This window comes from Oncorhynchus mykiss, chromosome 6, assembly GCF_013265735.2.
Source record: "Oncorhynchus mykiss isolate Arlee chromosome 6, USDA_OmykA_1.1, whole genome shotgun sequence".
Taxonomy (NCBI): Eukaryota; Metazoa; Chordata; class Actinopteri; order Salmoniformes; family Salmonidae; genus Oncorhynchus; species Oncorhynchus mykiss.
In genome coordinates this window covers 68,596,131-68,613,342 of record NC_048570.1, presented here as the reverse complement: position 1 = coordinate 68,613,342, position 17,212 = coordinate 68,596,131, and the positions used below count along the sequence as shown (strand labels likewise).

The window sequence follows — 17,212 nt, the reverse complement described above, 5'->3', positions numbered from 1 at the left end:
ATATGAAAGACACGTTACTTATATTTCCAAAACAGTACCGCAAGCGAAGCGTGTTAATGTTTAGAGTAAGCGTCCGGGCACTTAACACAACTCCCCCGGTCAGAAGATACTATCGTCAATAGGCGCTAAAGTAGTTTGCGTCTATGAATGGTAGGGATGTCATGCGGACCCCATTTGACCGTGAATGATTGCACCAATGCCCCACTTTTGGGGAGATCGAAAACTGTTCGTATGTTTCTCTGTATAGGCATAATCTTTCTGCAGCAGAACATGATAAAAAATTGATACAGTAGTGGTTGTCTAGAATGTGGGTCGTGGGGGGAAAATGTCAATCCCACCACAACAACAAAATAATTTTGGAATACTGTTACTTTACCAGCTAACTAGTTTACTGGTGAACGAAAACGAAGCCTAGTGAGTATTGTTGATATTATTTAAACAAAGACTTTGGTGTGCACGGTTCAATGCATGGGGGCCTTCGTGACACTGTGCAAGATTGCAACGCTGCCTTCGGCCCCTGCGATGTCGCCAGCTAGTTAGCCAACTACATTACAATTAGCACGAGTCCAATCCGCAATCGATTTTTCAATAAATTGATGCCTGGATATATAGCTAACTAACGTTACATATGTAGCGTTATTATATGCACATAACTAACAATTATCATAAGAAATTACACAATCTGGGGAAAATACGAACGGAGGGGTGTTTTCTGCAAACGGCTGCTGGATAGACTGAAATTTAAACAGTTTATTGCTAGCTACCTAACAGTAATAGCTAGCCACTCGCACAGTTAGATAAACTAAGCGGTACTAACGTTAGTAGTACTCTGTAACGTCAAGAAGTATGACTTACAAACCACTCTAACCGACAAAACATCAGACAGTAATATCATTACCCAGTAAGTTTCCAACGTAGAAAGTAAGAATTTCTGCAAACGATTCTTGAGTCACAATTGCGCTCTCACAGCTTCATCGATTTCAATTCAACAACAACACAATCAGCGTCTCGTCAGCAACACTAAAAATAGTATTTCCGGATCACGGAACTTTGAAAATGTTCTAAATAAAAGTCTCACCCGTAATTGTAGAAAAGTGTCAATAACCTATATTTATTCATGATATATGAAAAATAACTGTTTAAACATTAACAATGAAGGGGCAGGCAGCAGGGTAAGGTCATGGGGGAGAAGGGGGCAGGTAGCAGGGTAAGGTTCAGGGGGAGAAGAGGGCAGGTAACAGGGTAAGGTCAAGGGGGAGAAGGGGGCAGGCAGCAAGGTAAGGTTCAGGGGGAGAAGGGGGCAGGCAACAGGGTAAGGTCACGGGGGAGAAGGGGGCAGGCAGCAGGGTAAGGTCAGTGAGTGGTCAGGGGGAGAAGGGGGCAGGCAGCAGGGTAAGGTCAGAGGAGAAGGGGGCAGGCAGCAGGGTAAGGTCAGGGGAGAAGGGGGCAGGCAGCGGGGTAAGGTCAGTGAGCGGTCAGGGGGAGAAGGGGGCAGGCAGCAGGGTAAGATCAAGGGTGAGAAGGGGACAGACAGCAGGGTAAATTCAGGGCATGCTCAGACACTGAAAGAGAGGACACGAAGACCTCTGGATTATTATGCTATTTCAATTTCAATTAATTATGTTATGCAGCACAGTGAAAAGATTGATAATGCATTTTTTTATGGAAGTTCTGCAATTCTGCAATGGCCAACTGCTACAAAAAAATACAGAAAGGATTTGTGTCGGGCGGCTTAAATGGAAAGATGAGAAGTTTGATATAGGCCTATGTGCTTGTGTTATGCAGCTAAAGGAAGGCATAAGTAGGGATAGTAAAGTGGTGGAGTCTGTGCCGGACACTGGTGTTAATCAGGTGCTTGAATTAATTGAGTCACATGAAGGAGTAGTAAAGGGTGGACCTAGTGCTATAGTAGGAGTTGACTGTACTGATAGTGACGCTGTTGTCTGTAGTGAGAAAGTTAACTATGGAGTTGACCGTACTGATAAAAGCATAGATCAGAATAATTTGACACAACATATTATAAATACTGTTGAACACCCACATTTGACACATAAATTGTATGGGGGTGGTCGTGATGTTGGGGAGTACCAGAAAGTTAAGACTTTCCAAAGAAAGGGGGAAAAATACAATACGTGTTTAGATTATTATGCTAGTTCAATGGCAGTACATGCTGTCATGCAGCATAATGACACATTTGAGTTCCAATTTTGGGAGGAAGTTGCCAAAACTTTGCAATGGCCATCTGGAACAACCATTGTCATTAATCGTAGTATCAAAATTCTTAGGAATATGTGGAACAAGAATAGAAGTAAAATTCAAAGTCGTGTTAATGAGATTGAGTAAGCGGTTGAGTTGACAAACCCTTTGAGGCTGTGACACATATGTAATGACATAGGAGATAAGCGTGACAGCACAAACTTAAGTCAGTGCAACAGTCAAAGACATTACACTAATTGATTAAAAAAACAGCAATCAAACAAGAATGAGAAGGAGAAATGCAGTGAAACGTAAACATGGTGAGGAATGTGTCACACATTAAAAGAAACCCAAAACACTATTTTGTTTCTGTAAATTACCAAATAACAGTAAATGAGCAATGCTAGCATGTGATATCTGTGCAAATTGGTATCAATTTGATTGTGTTGGCCTATCTCCAGATAGTCAAAAGGATGTAGAATTTGATACTTTTCTATGCAACTCAGAATCATGTCGGGTTTATGTACAGCCATTGCAAAATGGATTTAGTCTTAAAGCGGACTGTGACACATTTATACATTCTATTGCTAGTGACAACAAGGTGAAATTAAACTAAATGGTACTAACAGAGAATGTAAAATTAGGCTCAGGTTCAAAACCTATTGCCTGTGGAGAGTTTAAATGATATAATGTCAACTGCTCAGAGAAGACCCTCAGACTGCCAACTTAGTATGCAAAATGTACACACTTTTGAGGATAAAGGATCTGCTTTCGAGTTTCATCCTGATGTAGCAAATAATTCATATGATGAAGTGTTAGTGGTGCTGCTCAATCAAATCTCAGACACCCAAGATATTGGGAATTAATACTACCACTTAAAGATAGAAAGTTGTGGTACAAATGGTCATACAGATGAGGAAATCATAAGCTCTATGACAACTGATACAGATGAGCAGCATGTACCTGGAGAGGTAGGTTGATGTCTAAATACGCAGGGATACACTGAAATGTGTTTTGTCAAATTAGCCCAACTTTGGATGGTTCAGGCATACCACTCCAAATAATGGTGTGTTTACATTGACTCGTGAAGAGTGGAAGAGGGTCCATTTGGAGATAAATGGTAGGTACAGTATTTGGTTAGTAAAGAACCTACTGAGTCTTTTGCACCTCATTTTAGCTGAGACAGTAGACGTTTTCCTCTACAGTGATACAGTTCAATATGTATTCCATATACAGTGAACTGCATTGCTGGCTATGTTCTGTTGCATTGGTAAATAGTCACAAACTCTTAATTACCTAATCATTTGTATTTATTAGCAAACGATAATAAGACAACGGCTGGGTACATCACATATTTTTTATTTTTTATTTTACCTTTATTTAACCAGGCAAGTCAGTTAAGAACAAATTCTTATTTTCAATGACGGCCTGGGAACAGTGGGCCTGTTCAGGGGCAGAACGACAGATTTGTACCTTGTCAGCTCGGGGGTTTGAACTCACAACCTTCCGGTTACTAGTTCAACGCTCTAACCACTAGGCTACCCTGCCGCCCCACATAGTGTTATGGTTTCACAGAACTAGGATAAGACGAGGCTTTACGCCACTAGAGGGTGTGCTACTAGGACAAGACACATGAAGCTATAAGCCACAAGGCCATATAATCATCCAGAAATACAACTCAAACAAACTGGAAATAAATTGAAACCGTGATAGGATCTGTAAGAAGCAAGAAAAACTTGTAAGCATAGCACCAGTCCTATACATAATATATAATTACATATTAAAAACATAACATTCTTTATCTTATATAGAGTAGTAATTATCTTTAGTTCAGATTTTCTGATGTAGTTATAATACAACAATTTACATTATGCACTATGGCTATGCAAAGCTGCAAAAAAAATCATACAGATAGTGTTTTACCCCAGAATGTCGAACCGGAAGTCTTAATGTTGCCGCCGAGACGCTAATGCTGCTGTCATGACGCTAATAACAACACATATCTTTGCGAGGCTAAACAACGTGTAACATGACGAGGGGAAATTGTAGATTTAATTTTGAGCTTGCATGAAGTGAGCACATGTCGTTTGCCAAAGTTGGAAACTACAGCTCCCAATATTAAATGGTTTCTGGATCACGTGATTGACCAGCTGAGAAATATATGCGAAGATTTAAACAAACATACTAAACTCATGATTTTAGTCTACTGCAATGAATATATGTCAATGGGTTGGCTTTATTCAATACGCCCAACTTTATGTAAGGTTTGTATAATAATACAGACAAGCCTTAGAATGAAGAGAAATTAACCAAGGAGGTTGATCCTTCCGATCTAGTACATCTACTTCAACTGTCGCGTCAAAACCGTTGCGAAGGAGGGTAGCTACGGTAACCAACATCCTGAATCCATGACAGGTATGTCCTCACCAACCAACTATCAAGGTAAATCTTACTTTAGGAGTTTACAAAGTTTGTCTGAATCTTGTAGTGTTTTGTAAAACAGGGTTTTCCAAATGTATTTAACATATATTTTTTCATTCAGGACAGGGTGCACTCCCTTGGATGATTTGTCTGATTTTGTGTCAGCTTGTAGAGTTTCATTTTGAGGATCAATCTTCAAAGCAGCCTGGTAATCTTGAAGACCTATGACAATATTTCCAAGGAATAAAAAAAGTTTAGCTGACTGCACAGGCCATGGTAGGGATAGTCTGCTAAACCAGCTGCCCCTACTTCCTAGCCTAGGATATCCACAGCTGCATTATTTCAGTCACAAGGCGACAGTAGGCTTTTCATTCTGGGCAGAAGAAACGAAATATAATCTAAAAATAAATTATGTTTAACCAGGCAAGTCAGTTAAGAACATATTCTTATTTACAATGATGACCTACACCAGCCAAACCCAGATGATGCTTGGCCAATTGTGCGCCACCCTAAGGGACTCCCAATCACAGGTGGTTGTGATACAGCCTGGATTCAAACCAGGGTGTCTGTTGTGACAGTGTTTACATATGTGAAGTTGACGCATTTCTACGTTTCTAAGTGAAAATGTTCTACCTGACGACATAATCAAAAGTTAAAACATTTTAAAAACAGTGATTTTCAAACACTGCGTTTCAGTGATGTGGGGAGCAAGAATATACATTCCCTCTGGCGAGAAACTCGTTGCAGGTTTTGACTTTTAATCCTACCCTGTGATGTCACAAAGAAGCATTTTTTAGGACCGTTCTTATTATCTTTTTAACCACAGATCATAGAAACGTGCTGTTTTAACATATAGTATTGCAATGAAACAGGCAAGGAGCAGGTCTTGAACCCTCGACCTTCTAGCCCGAGGTCCGGCGCACTATCGACTGTGCCGCAAAAGCATGCTCGTGCGGCAGGGTTGATTTCCGCGCGTATAAACCCAGGATCGTTACAGTATGTAGACACTGGTATGGTGTTGATAATGGATATGAGGTTGAAAAGTGGCAGAATTGCCCTTTAATAAACCACAGTTCCAAAGATTCACAGATGAGAAAACCTGGTTAATACTTGAAAGTGGAAAGGGAAAATATGAGTTTACACCTCTTCCTCCTCTGGTACTCTTGATTCTCGTAGGGCCGTGGGAAACACTAGTGGTGTGAACTTGATTTGAATGTTGCCTGTGGATCTTGGAGCTGGCAAATCCACCTGTTTTTTTTTTATTGCTGATTGATTGAACACTGTTTTTCTGATCTATGTAAGAAACAAGCAGATGATATTCATTATGGAATACTCAACCAATCAACAAACGTATGATTGCAGAATGTACAATTTGATTGTACCAGAGTTTTATTTACCATGCTTGACATTGCATCGGTTTGATGTTCTGGGTACATGTAATCTAATACATACATTTAAGTTGTAAAATACTGTGTGAATACTTTGCATAATGTATTGCAGCTACTTTATACCCATGTCCATGGCGTTGTTGAATAGTTGTTTCTGTTTGGCTTTAAGGGCATTCTAGAGCGTGCATTATTTCCCTATAAGGCACGGTATATCAGCAGGGTAGAATTAGTTCATTCTTACATGTTCTATGTCGGAGCTGCTTTTGAAAGTAAAAGTCGAATTGAAAACATTATTGGCATTGCTGAATTTGATTTCAATAATAGCATGCTAGGACTGATGGTTTGGTTAGCTAAACTAGTAAGTCTATTTGTTTGGTTACTGTAAGCGGTTGCGTCTTTCGAATCCGGTATCAGGAAGAATAAAAGTCAATCTGTCTTTAATTATCTTTAATTAAATTCAATAAATAAATGGCAAATGCAATTTTCGTATGTACAGGTTCACTGTATCACCACACAGGGCAAGCAGAGAACTGACTTGTTCCTGACAAAATTATTATAATATTCTCTGACAGAGGTAGTTCCTGCTTCCGAGCCGGCCTGTCAGAGTAGAGACTGGGCGTGGTTTAAACTCACCCAGCCTATCGTTGATTGTTGGCGCCCGAGCTGGTCCCAGCCCCCTTTGCGCTTCAGCGGTCAGTCGTTGTAGTTGTGTAGAATATACAGTTATCAGGCACCTGGCTCCTGTTATCTAACAAAAGACCGTTTGTTCTCGCAACACTACGTTCTGAATGTGCCCCCACAACTCATGCACAGTTCCTGTCTTCATGTTATTCTGTATTTTTCCATCATGAGAAAGGCCCATGACCCTGAAACTGTTAACAATGTCTCAAGTCAGCTATGTTGCATAACACATCCACACAAGCCAACAGCAGATAATATTCAATCACATATATGGTAACGGGCTATAGTGCATAACACAGAATCCTCACATTACCAAGGCAACTACTGTAGCTAGCCTATCTAGTAAACTTGCTAGCAAAATTATAGCCATGGTATAAAAGGGATATCAACTCGGGGCTCTCAATGCGTTCTCTGGAAAATATTGCAACTCCATGGAAGGTTTATTCCACTCCGCTAAAGCGTCTTCCACGTCATTTATTATTTTCAAATACATAGCCCCTCGTCGATTATCGCTTACATAACTAATTAGACTAATATCTATATTTCTGTTAGCTAATGACTTACTGTTAGTAATCACAAGGTGCTCCCACAGTCTCCTTTTTTCTGCAATGTGAAAACTGCAACTCCATTTCCAATTTTTGCTGTGCTTTTGTCATCATCTATCGGCTCAAACAGGAAGGCTTCAAATAAAAACGGGGGAAATGTACCTAAATTAAGGAGGCAAACCAAATAAAAATGGGGGGAAATGTACCAAAAATTAAGGAGACAAACCAACGCAATTTACCATTTACTACTGTTGACAACATTTAGGTAGGTATCTAGCTAAAGTTAGCTAGCTAGCTTTAGGGTGTTTCCCCAAAACGTTTCCCTTCAGATATTCGTCTGTGGAAAATATGTCTACTTTTCCAACCTTTAACTTACTCCTTTTAATGGTACATTTATGTTAACAATCGTTTCTTTCTGTGTCCATGTGTAATCTTTGACAGTCAAAGGCATTTCAAACCAATTGTATAGTTAACTTTGATTTGCTAAATTGTTGTGTGGTGGTAGTAGCTACAACATTATTGGTGGTTGCCAAGGAAGAAATAAAGTTGTTTCCACGAACGATTGATGTACTTCCTGTCTCAAAGTGTAGCGCCAGTTAAAGGGCCACTGCCAGGCCAGCCTACATTCAGATCCTAGAGCCCAGCTGGACTTGAAGGGTTGAAGCAAAGAATATCTGATAGTTCTAAATGTTCTAATGTCGTGTTCCTAGTGCTCTAAGGGGCTATTTTTTAAGGTCTGTTTGAAGGTGTACATCTGATAGCCCAACATTTTCAACACAAAAGCAAAGACACGATTTCAAAGTTGTTTTTATTAAAATAAGTTTTACAATAAAATGTTTGTCAATTTATAAAAAAAGTTTGGAATCTGTACTATTACTGCATACATTCATTATAAGGAACAGAATACAAAACAAATTAAGCTTTTGGTCATTGAAGAAATTAAACCATATTGTTCATGCTACAGAGGCTCATATCTAATCTACTACCAGACCTCACAATTGAGTCGTTTGCCTTTTTTTTTTTTATATATACCTCTCCATAATTTTCATAAAACCACAATAACATTGTTGTAATTATGAGTGAAATTAACATTTGATATCATGTTAATTTCAACGGTACATTGAATATTCTAAAGGTAATATAATAAGGTGCTCATCTGAAAATGATATCCTTTTTGGTGGCCAATCGATGTAGGAAAAGTACAAACAGTTCATGTGCATGTACAGTGAGCATACAGGTTATTCATACATTACATTTACTAATAAACAACATTTTAAACTGTCAAGAAAATAAGGCATCTGCTGTCAATCATCTAGTATTTAAAAATGAACGTGAAAATCAAGCTAACTGCTCTTTGCAAACAACGAGATATGTAAGTGGAGTTGTTATTCTGTAAGGAATGTACTTCTGAAATGAAATAAAATGTTGGTACATGACCATTTTTGTGTTAAATCGAATAAAACTGGATTCAAAACCATTATCAATTCATTAGGAATGGAAAAATAATTTATTATTCCTATAAACATTATCAATATTTTGATCACACAATATTCAGCTACATCACAAATGGCAGAAAAATTAACAGTCAACAACATACAAATGCAGTTTTTTCACTTGATATATTAAGCAAAATATCTGGAAGTGATGATGTATCAAAACACTTGTACAGCTGTTGATCCTGATGTTAGAACTGAATCAACAGTAAATATTAACTGCTCATTCATACCAGTTCAAAAAGGAAGCAAACATTGATACAATTACATTATACAAAATTGAGCACAGTACTGTATACATTCACAATGCCACATTGAGTAGTTAAAAAAGTTGTTGAGTAGTTTTGATCAGTAGTTTTGATTTGTTTTATAGAAGATTTTGTATATTTTTTAATGACTGACAATATGAAAACAAATTTCTGATCAATATCAACTACCAATATTTATGTCTGATGGGCCGAAGCCTAACTTGAGCAATGTCCTCCCAAAGAAAGTAGGCGGGAAATTTAGAAAATAGTTGAATCACCAAAATATTGCAATCTCGAACTTAATGAAAAGTTCTCCAAACAGTAAGACAAATCTACATGAGAAAAGCAAACCATTTGAAAATATATTTAGTTTACTTTAAACTACTTCTAAAACTGCCTTCCCTAGTAGCAAAAATGTAAGCCAAGCTTGAAACTATAATTTGACAGAAGTTTTATTTTGAACCAAGGTTATTTTCCCTTTATGCAGTAAGCATGTCTCTTATGACTAATTATCATATTATTTTACCTTTCCTAAAATGAAAACAAAATATAAAGAAATGTTGCTTTAAATGCATCATGTTGCCGCAAAAATAATACAATTAGAGCAAAGCAAAGTGCACACATGCTAAAAACATATTTTTAGAGTATAACATGTCTTTTATATAATAGGTTCATTTAAATGAGCTTAATCCGTGCTGCTGCTCCAGTTTCAACTGTTCAGCACCTGAGGTGCTGACTTGCTGCACCCTCGACAACTACTGTGATTATTATTATTTGACCATGCTGGTCATTTATGAACATTTGAACATCTTGGCCATGTTCTGTTATAATCTCCACCTGGCATAGCCAGAAGAGGACTGGCCACCCCTCATAGCCTGGTTTCTCTCTAGGTTTCTTCCTAAGTTTTGGCCTTTCTAGGGAGTTTTTCCTAGCCACCATGCTTCTACACCTGCATTGCTTGCTGTTTGGGGTTTTAGGCTGGGTTTCTGTACAGCACTTTGATATATCAGCTGATGTACAAAGGGCTATATAAATACATTTGATTTGATTCTGCATAATGTTTTACAAACTAAATTCATTAAGGCTCTAAATACATTCAATATCAACAGTTTGAAAAACACACATGGATCGTTCCACGAAATTAGTGCCTTTTGCATCCCTTTGATATTTTAATTAGAAATTGTGCACCAATATTGAATTTTAAAAGCCTGTTATATTCAAAGTGCCCTTTAATATAAACCACATGGAGAATTCAACAAATCTGATTTTAATATGAATAAAGACTTGCTAAAGTGCCACAATTTTGACATGTTCCTCCGTGCACTCTCTGACTTCCAGGGAGATATTAACCCACTAAACCTTAAGATTTATCCAAGTTGTAAACCCCTAGTTATTTTGTCTGGTGTTTTGTGGTGGGAAACTCAGTGGGTCGAGCATAACACGTCAACCCTGTTTACCCATAGATAGATTAGACAGGCTAAAAATGTTTGAACATTTATACGTTTTTTTAAAGCTTGCATTCAATTGCCCCTCACTGTTGCACACACAACATCCATTTCCCCTGTCACGAGGGAATTTATGGCTGATTTTAAGATGATATCTTCAACCCTGTTACTGTCAAACATTTTTTTTATACATCTCAAAAGGCATCAAATTTGTGGAACGACCCACATGTATCGAATCATTTCTAAAAAATTTATCAGATCCAAATCTGGTTGTATAGCATACAGTACAGGTGTATGGCTTTGGAACACCACTCCAGCTGTGACTATCAAGTTTTTGGGAAACAATCATACTGCTCAAAATCTGTCAAACTATAACAGCAGTTGCAAAACATATCAGATTAAAACATTGAATACGTTTGCATCCGTCAATCAGTTAACCTTTCCGGATAGCTTACTCATACTGATGTTGTAATAGCTTAAATAAACTATAGGCCAGGAAAGTTGAGAGGAACAGTAAGGACCTCGTTAAGAGAATGGCATTATTGTGGTCAACATGGCCAATGGTACCTGCCCAATAATAGGAATTACATATGACATTAAACAGAACTTCAGTCTAGCTTTTGCATCGGTCTAAGCACGGGACAGAAACTGCTATCCAAATTATACCAAATGTCACATAAAACAACAAAATGGTAAAAATGTAACCCTTTGTAAAAACGTAAGGAAAAATCACCTACAAAGGAAGCATACCAAAGAAAATTACCAGTGTAAGATAGCATAATGTTACTGACGGCCCATATTCATGACCATATCACTCGCTGTTAACTGTTGGCTGCTGCCCTGCTGGCTGCCCTGTTACCTCCTTTGTTCTATGGAGCTGTGCCCCTTTCTCCTCCATGCAGATGTCACAGCCCCACACTGCCGACACCTCTGCTGTCAACAGGTTATAAGCTGTCTCAGTCATTCCAGTACAAACCCTGTGGAACCATTTTTGACATGAGGCCTCACACAGGATAGCTTCCTGGTCATCATTTACTTCATTCAGGCATACTCCACATGGAAACACAGGCTCCGTGGAGGAGTGGCTAGGCCTGTTGGGATGCATCAATGTCTTATTGATGGCCACACCACCACCTCCATTGCTTCTACTCCGCTCCAGGGGGGCTGCCTCCATGTGCCTGCCTGACTGTGGGGACTTCTTCAGGGAATCATTATTGGGGTGGATGATGCCGTTGATTTTCTCTGTGGTGTTAGGCTGACCTGCACCCTGACAGACCAGGGTGCCTCTATTCTTTGATTTCAGGTCGACAGAGTTTTTCTGACCCATGATCTCCTCTGAGCCATGGCTTCGTTTCCGTGGAGATGTGTTCTGGGATGTACTTTTGCTTGACACCACCTCACTCATGTCCTGTTTAGGTGTCGGTGTATTGGACTGGGTAAAGCTGTTGTTTTGCTGTTGCCGAGTAAAACCAGGACTAGGGTCCATGCCGGGTTGGGGAGGTGGATTCCCAATTGGATTGACTGCTGATCTAAAGCTCAGGCCCATGTCAGGAGAAGTGCTTTGGGTCACATTATGCAGATGCACCTGATTCAAGTTGTCATGGGGACCTGGTCTTAAAGGCTGATTGGGTGGAAGTGGCATGTTACTGTTGTTGCTTAATGGTGGATGGTTACAATAATTGGGATTTTCATGGTAACCATAGTTAAAGTCAGGGGGTCGATTGAACCCCATGCCCATTTGAGTCTGGGCAAAAGGGTGGAGCTGGTTTCGTATCTGGTAGGGACCCCTGTAAGAAGAAGGCATCCTATTGGGCATGAGGTGGTCCATCCTGGGCAGGCCATAGCCACTGCAGCCAGGGTAGTGCGGGTGGCCAAAATATGGGTTCCCAGAGGACAGAGGCTTGAAAGATGGTGTGTTGTAGTTGTCATCAAAAGGATTGGTAGCCACTAGGTGGTCAGCACTTCGGTTTGGTGGTGGAGCATACTCAGATAGGGGAGCGAAGAAATGAGCCTGGGGACACACATGAAAAGGCAATGATAAAGGTAGTTGATACAGAACTATGCAAGCAGCGTCAAACACTTGACTATCAACAGCCATTCAGAGAACTTCTCAAAAGTTTGATGAATAAGTGACCAGCATATTTGTTTTGTCTTGATATAGCATTGTTTGACTGAATGAGGTTGGTCAATATCGGAAACCACAAGATTTTCGACCTATAACAAAGAAAGGGAATCTCAGAGTTAGACTATTGTGCTGCTATTTTACCTGTGCGTTCGACTTGCACTTTTTCTTGTCTGGGCTATCCAGCAGAACACCCGGCCCTCCTAGATCATCAAGCCCACCATCTCTACCTGAGAAAGAAAACCACACAAAATGTTATATAGCCACATAAAATGCAGGTTTCCCCTTAAACTACAAGGCACACTTTTCACTCTGACAGACATTGTATAGAAAACTTACTTGTGGCATGCCAATATGTTGAACAACACAGAATTTATTTAATTTTCTCATGAATGGCTTATTGCCTACACCTTCGTGAAGTCCATGTGCAAGCAGTGTCAGGACTAAATTATAAGAAAGGCTGTCTGCACACTGTTTTCTTGTAGTTTAACCCAATTTCAATGGTCCAATCTTCTCCATTGAGAATAATCTAAAATGTTTGGCAGCTTGCTGCCCCTATCACGTTATCCAAGTTGCCCATATGATATGTGGCAAGCTGTAAATTCATGTAACCTAAGTATGGTATAGTCAGTATACTTGGTAAACAGAATCAAATTACCAGTACTCAGCTGTAAATTCATGTAAACTAAGTATGGTATAGTCAGTATACTTGGTAAACAGAATCAAATTACCAGTACTCAGCTGTAGCCTCCCCTCCTCTCCTCTCCAGGGTATATTACCACAATATATCAATACAGTGGAACTCTGGACCTAACCCTTTTAAAGTAGTGCACTAAATAGGCAATAGGATGCCATTAGGGGTTAAACCTAGTCTATAGACTCAACACCTGCCTGGAGTTCCTGACAGCCTCCCAGTCTTCATACACGGTCAATAACCAACATCCTCCTAAAGGCTCCTCAAGGATGCAAAGGTACATTAAAGGCTCAATCACAAAGACGTGTTGGATTGTTATGCCACTACAATTATCTACTGGATCTGGGGGGGTCATACTGGCTTGGTATCTATTATCTACTGGGTCATACTGGCCTGGTATCTATTATCTACTGGGTCAGGGGGGTCATACTGGCATGGTATCTATTATCTACTGGGTATGGGGGGGTCACACTGGCTGGTATCTATTATCTACTGAATATGAATGGGGGTCATACTCACCTGGTATCTATTATCTACTGGGTCAGGGGGGTCATACTGGCCTGGTATCTATTATCTACTGAGTATGGGGGGGGGTCACACTGGCCTGGTATCTACTGGGGGGGGGGGGGGGTCACACTGGCCTGGTATCTACTGGGGGGGGGGGGGGGGGGGGTCATACAGGCCTGGTATCTATGATCTTCTGGGGTGGGGGGGTCATACTGGCCTGGTATCTATTATCTACTTGGTTTGGGGGAGTGAGGTCATACTGGCCTGGTATCTATTATCTTCTGGGGGAGTGGGGTCATACTGGCCTGGTATCTATTATCTACTGGGTCATACTGGCCTGGTATCTATTATCTACTGGGTCTGGGGGAGTGGGGTCATACTGGCCTGGTATCTATTATCTATTGGGTATGGGGGGGTCACACTGGCCTGGTATCTATTATCTACTGAATATGAATGGGGGTCATACTCACCTGGTATCTATTATCTACTGGGTCAGGGGGGTCATACTGGCCTGGTATCTATTATCTACTGAGTATGGGGGGGTCGCACTGGCCTGGTATCTACATGGGAGGGGGGTTTGGTCATACAGGCCTGGTATCTATTATCTACTGGCTCTGAGTGGGAGGTCATACTGGCCTGGTATCTATGATCTTCTGGGGTGGGGGGTCATACTGGCCTGGTATCTATTATCTACTGGGTCTGGGGGAGTGGGGTCATACTGGCCTGGTATCTATTATCTTCTGGGGGAGTGGGGTCATACTGGCCTGGTATCTATTATCTACTGGGTCATACTGGCCTGGTATCTATTATCTACTGGGTCTGGGGGAGTGGGGTCATACTGGCCTGGTATCTATTATCTACTGGGTATGGGGGGGTCACACTGGCCTGGTATCTATTATCTACTGAATATGAATGGGGGTCATACTCACCTGGTATCTATTATCTACTGGGTCAGGGGGGTCATACTGGCCTGGTATCTATTATCTACTGAGTATGGGGGAGGTCACACTGGCCTGGTATCTACTGGGGGGGGGGGGGGGGGTCATACAGGCCTGGTATCTATGATCTTCTGGGGTGGGGGGTCATACTGGCCTGGTATCTATTATCTACTGGATTTGGGGGAGTGGGGTCATACTGGCCTGGTATTTATTATCTACTGGGTCTGGGGGGTCATACTGGCCCGGTATTTATTATCTACTGGATCTGGGGGAGTGGGGTCATACTGGCCTGGTATATATTATCTACTGGGTCTGGGGGGTTTGGTCATACAGGCCTGGTATCTATTATCTACTGGCTCTGAGTGGGAGGTCATACTGGCCTGGTATCTATGATCTTCTGGGGTGGGGGGTCATACTGGCCTGGTATCTATTATCTACTGGGTCATACTGGCCTGGTATCTATTATCTACTGGGTATGGGGGAGTGGGGTCATACTGGCCTGGTATTTATTATCTACTGGGTCTGGGGGGTCATACTGGCCCGGTATTTATTATCTACTGGATCTGGGGGAGTGGGGTCATACTGGCCTGGTATATATTATCTACTGGGTCTGGGGGGTCATACTGGCCTGGTATCTATTAGCCTATACACACAGCTCTGTAAATATGTCAAACATGTAACAGTTGTTCAATGCTATTAAAACCACCCACATCTCCATTGGTGGGCTAGTTTGTGTAATTGTTATTTAAAAAATGTTTTTCGCAAAACTGTAGGCTAGCTCTTGTATGATAGCCTACAATCGTCTACTGGCGCATGTGATTAATGATCATCAATGTTTTCAATTTCTGTAGCCTATATCTTGTTATAAATAAATAGGGCCTACAGTCTATGCAACATAATTTGTCCCACAGAGGTAAAACTCAAGTCTCAGACAGTCGGTTAACTAAATTAAAAGACTCGTCAGATTTTGACAACTGAGATGTCACTTAAATGCACTTCCTATATCGTTCACGGCAATAAGAGAAAGTCAGCAGGCTACATAAAAAATAATAATAATAATTACAAGTTCGTGGCAGTTCCAAATTTGCGAACACATTCCGACAGTGAAAGTTTTGACGAACTTTTCACGTCAGCAAGGTCAATTAGATTTGAATAGTTTACGATATTTTTTTTTCAATTGAAAATGCCAGCGCTGTCTATTTATTTTGAGTTTCATTCAATACTTCAAAGGCCTTGAGGTAGGCCGATAAGCTCCTTCAACGTCGTAATTATGGTCGAGACTTGTGTGCAGCGTATCGTGCCCCCACAGACAGCAACATACCACGCGCAGGAAGGGAAAAATATCAAAAACGCGCATTACCTCGGTTTCTTTTGAGCGAGAAGGTATCTTTATCCTGTTCTTTTGACATTACAGAGCTTCTTACATGACTTAAACGTGCATAATTGTGCTGAGAAGGTAACAGTACCCAACCGCTCTCTTCCCCCAGCAGCAATCACAACTATCTGTGTGACGAGGAAAGCTGCAATCGTTTGCAAAGTTTGGGAGGAGCAGACAAATTCAACTTCATGATATCCTGTATCACGCAGGGAAATTATTGTTAACATTGTATCATTGTCACATATTTCTCCACGTGGCACATGTTTGGCACTTGTAAAGCACGGTTAATATTAGATTTTGACAAACGGAACCTTTGTGTGACAGCACAGAACCCCCTCCACATTGGCATGTTGAATGTGTCTACACTGTCGTTCCGTCAGAAGTGTGGGTGTACTGTAATGATGCGACTGGGGCGGAAGCTAATACATCCAGTCTGGATATTTAGAGGCAATATCTGTCTGTCTAAGAACGGTTTATTTGAGGTTTACTACATACTTACCACTCTTTGGTTGAGTTTTTCACTATTCATTTTCTGAAGTGATATCTGCTTAGTCATGATAAAGAGTTGCAGCCTAATAGGCCTAACTACTACTCTACACACTTCAAAATTTGTTTTTACTGTAGGAATATGCTACAGGATTTACAAAAAGCTTAAATATTTTACTAAACTAAAATAATAAAGTTGTTGTATAGGCTACACTATAGATGTTTTTGTTTCTTATTCACAGCCATCTGACACCACACCATTTTTTTTCTAGGTTACAGATCTCTCCAGAGGCACTACTGCCATACACATGGGGTTAAACAATCTATGTATTGACGTTTCTCATCCATTAACAGTAATTAACTGCTGCTTTTTCAGATAAGGGAAGACCAATGATTGGATGGACTGTAATAACTGAAGATAATGCCAGAGGTGCCTTTAACTGACTACAAGAGGAAGCTTTCAGTCTTTGGACCCAAAGTTCGGTGAGGAAGACAACCATTGTCACAACATGGACCAAAGGACATGACCTTACAAGTGCACTCCAGGGTCCGTGTACATTTTGTTATTTTGATTTCCAGTGGAAAAACAGAAAGTCAACGTATTTTCTCATTTATTGTGTCAAAGTTGGACATGGAATAATGGGAAACAAATAACAACAAAATATCATTA

The 17,212-nt window shown here is 40.4% G+C and overlaps 2 protein-coding genes and 1 long non-coding RNA gene across 12 annotated transcripts in view; 1 reads left to right on the top strand and 2 right to left on the bottom strand.

The window, feature by feature from the left end:
- LOC110526427 (cell cycle progression protein 1) overlaps window positions 1-7,747 on the bottom strand; it is an 18,293-nt gene extending 10,546 nt beyond the window's left edge. For 8 of the 10 annotated variants that reach the window (XM_021607403.2, XM_021607409.2, XM_021607404.2 and 5 more), the window contains exon 1: window positions 899-1,028. The gene's annotated coding sequence lies outside the window, so the exon portion shown is untranslated. Of the gene's footprint in view, window positions 1-898; window positions 1,033-7,250 lie in introns of those variants that run through there. The other 2 variants (XM_021607402.2, XM_021607401.2) reach the window with 2 other exon arrangements.
- On the top strand, window positions 4,168-17,212 carry LOC110526433. Its single transcript, XR_002473954.2, has 2 exons — window positions 4,168-4,638; window positions 16,919-17,212. It is a non-coding gene; the product is annotated as an uncharacterized LOC110526433 (long non-coding RNA).
- On the bottom strand, window positions 9,890-16,225 carry LOC110526429 (pygopus homolog 1). Its single transcript, XM_021607414.2, has 3 exons — window positions 16,039-16,225; window positions 12,684-12,769; window positions 9,890-12,428 (listed from the first exon to the last, which is right to left on the bottom strand). The coding sequence occupies exons 1-3, from the start codon at window positions 16,085-16,087 to the stop codon at window positions 11,229-11,231; spliced, it is 1,335 nt and encodes a 444-aa protein (XP_021463089.2). The 5' UTR covers window positions 16,088-16,225; the 3' UTR covers window positions 9,890-11,228.

Coding starts and splice junctions, on each gene's coding strand:
- LOC110526429 (XM_021607414.2), bottom strand. CDS start 16,087: ATGTCAAAAGAACAGGATAAAGATACCTTCTCGCTCAAAAGAAACCGA. Junction 12,770..16,038: donor CTCGCTCAAAAGAAACCGAG/GTAATGCGCGTT, acceptor TTTCTTTCTCAG/GTAGAGATGGTGGGCTTGAT. Junction 12,429..12,683: donor AGTGCAAGTCGAACGCACAG/GTAAAATAGCAG, acceptor GTGTGTCCCCAG/GCTCATTTCTTCGCTCCCCT.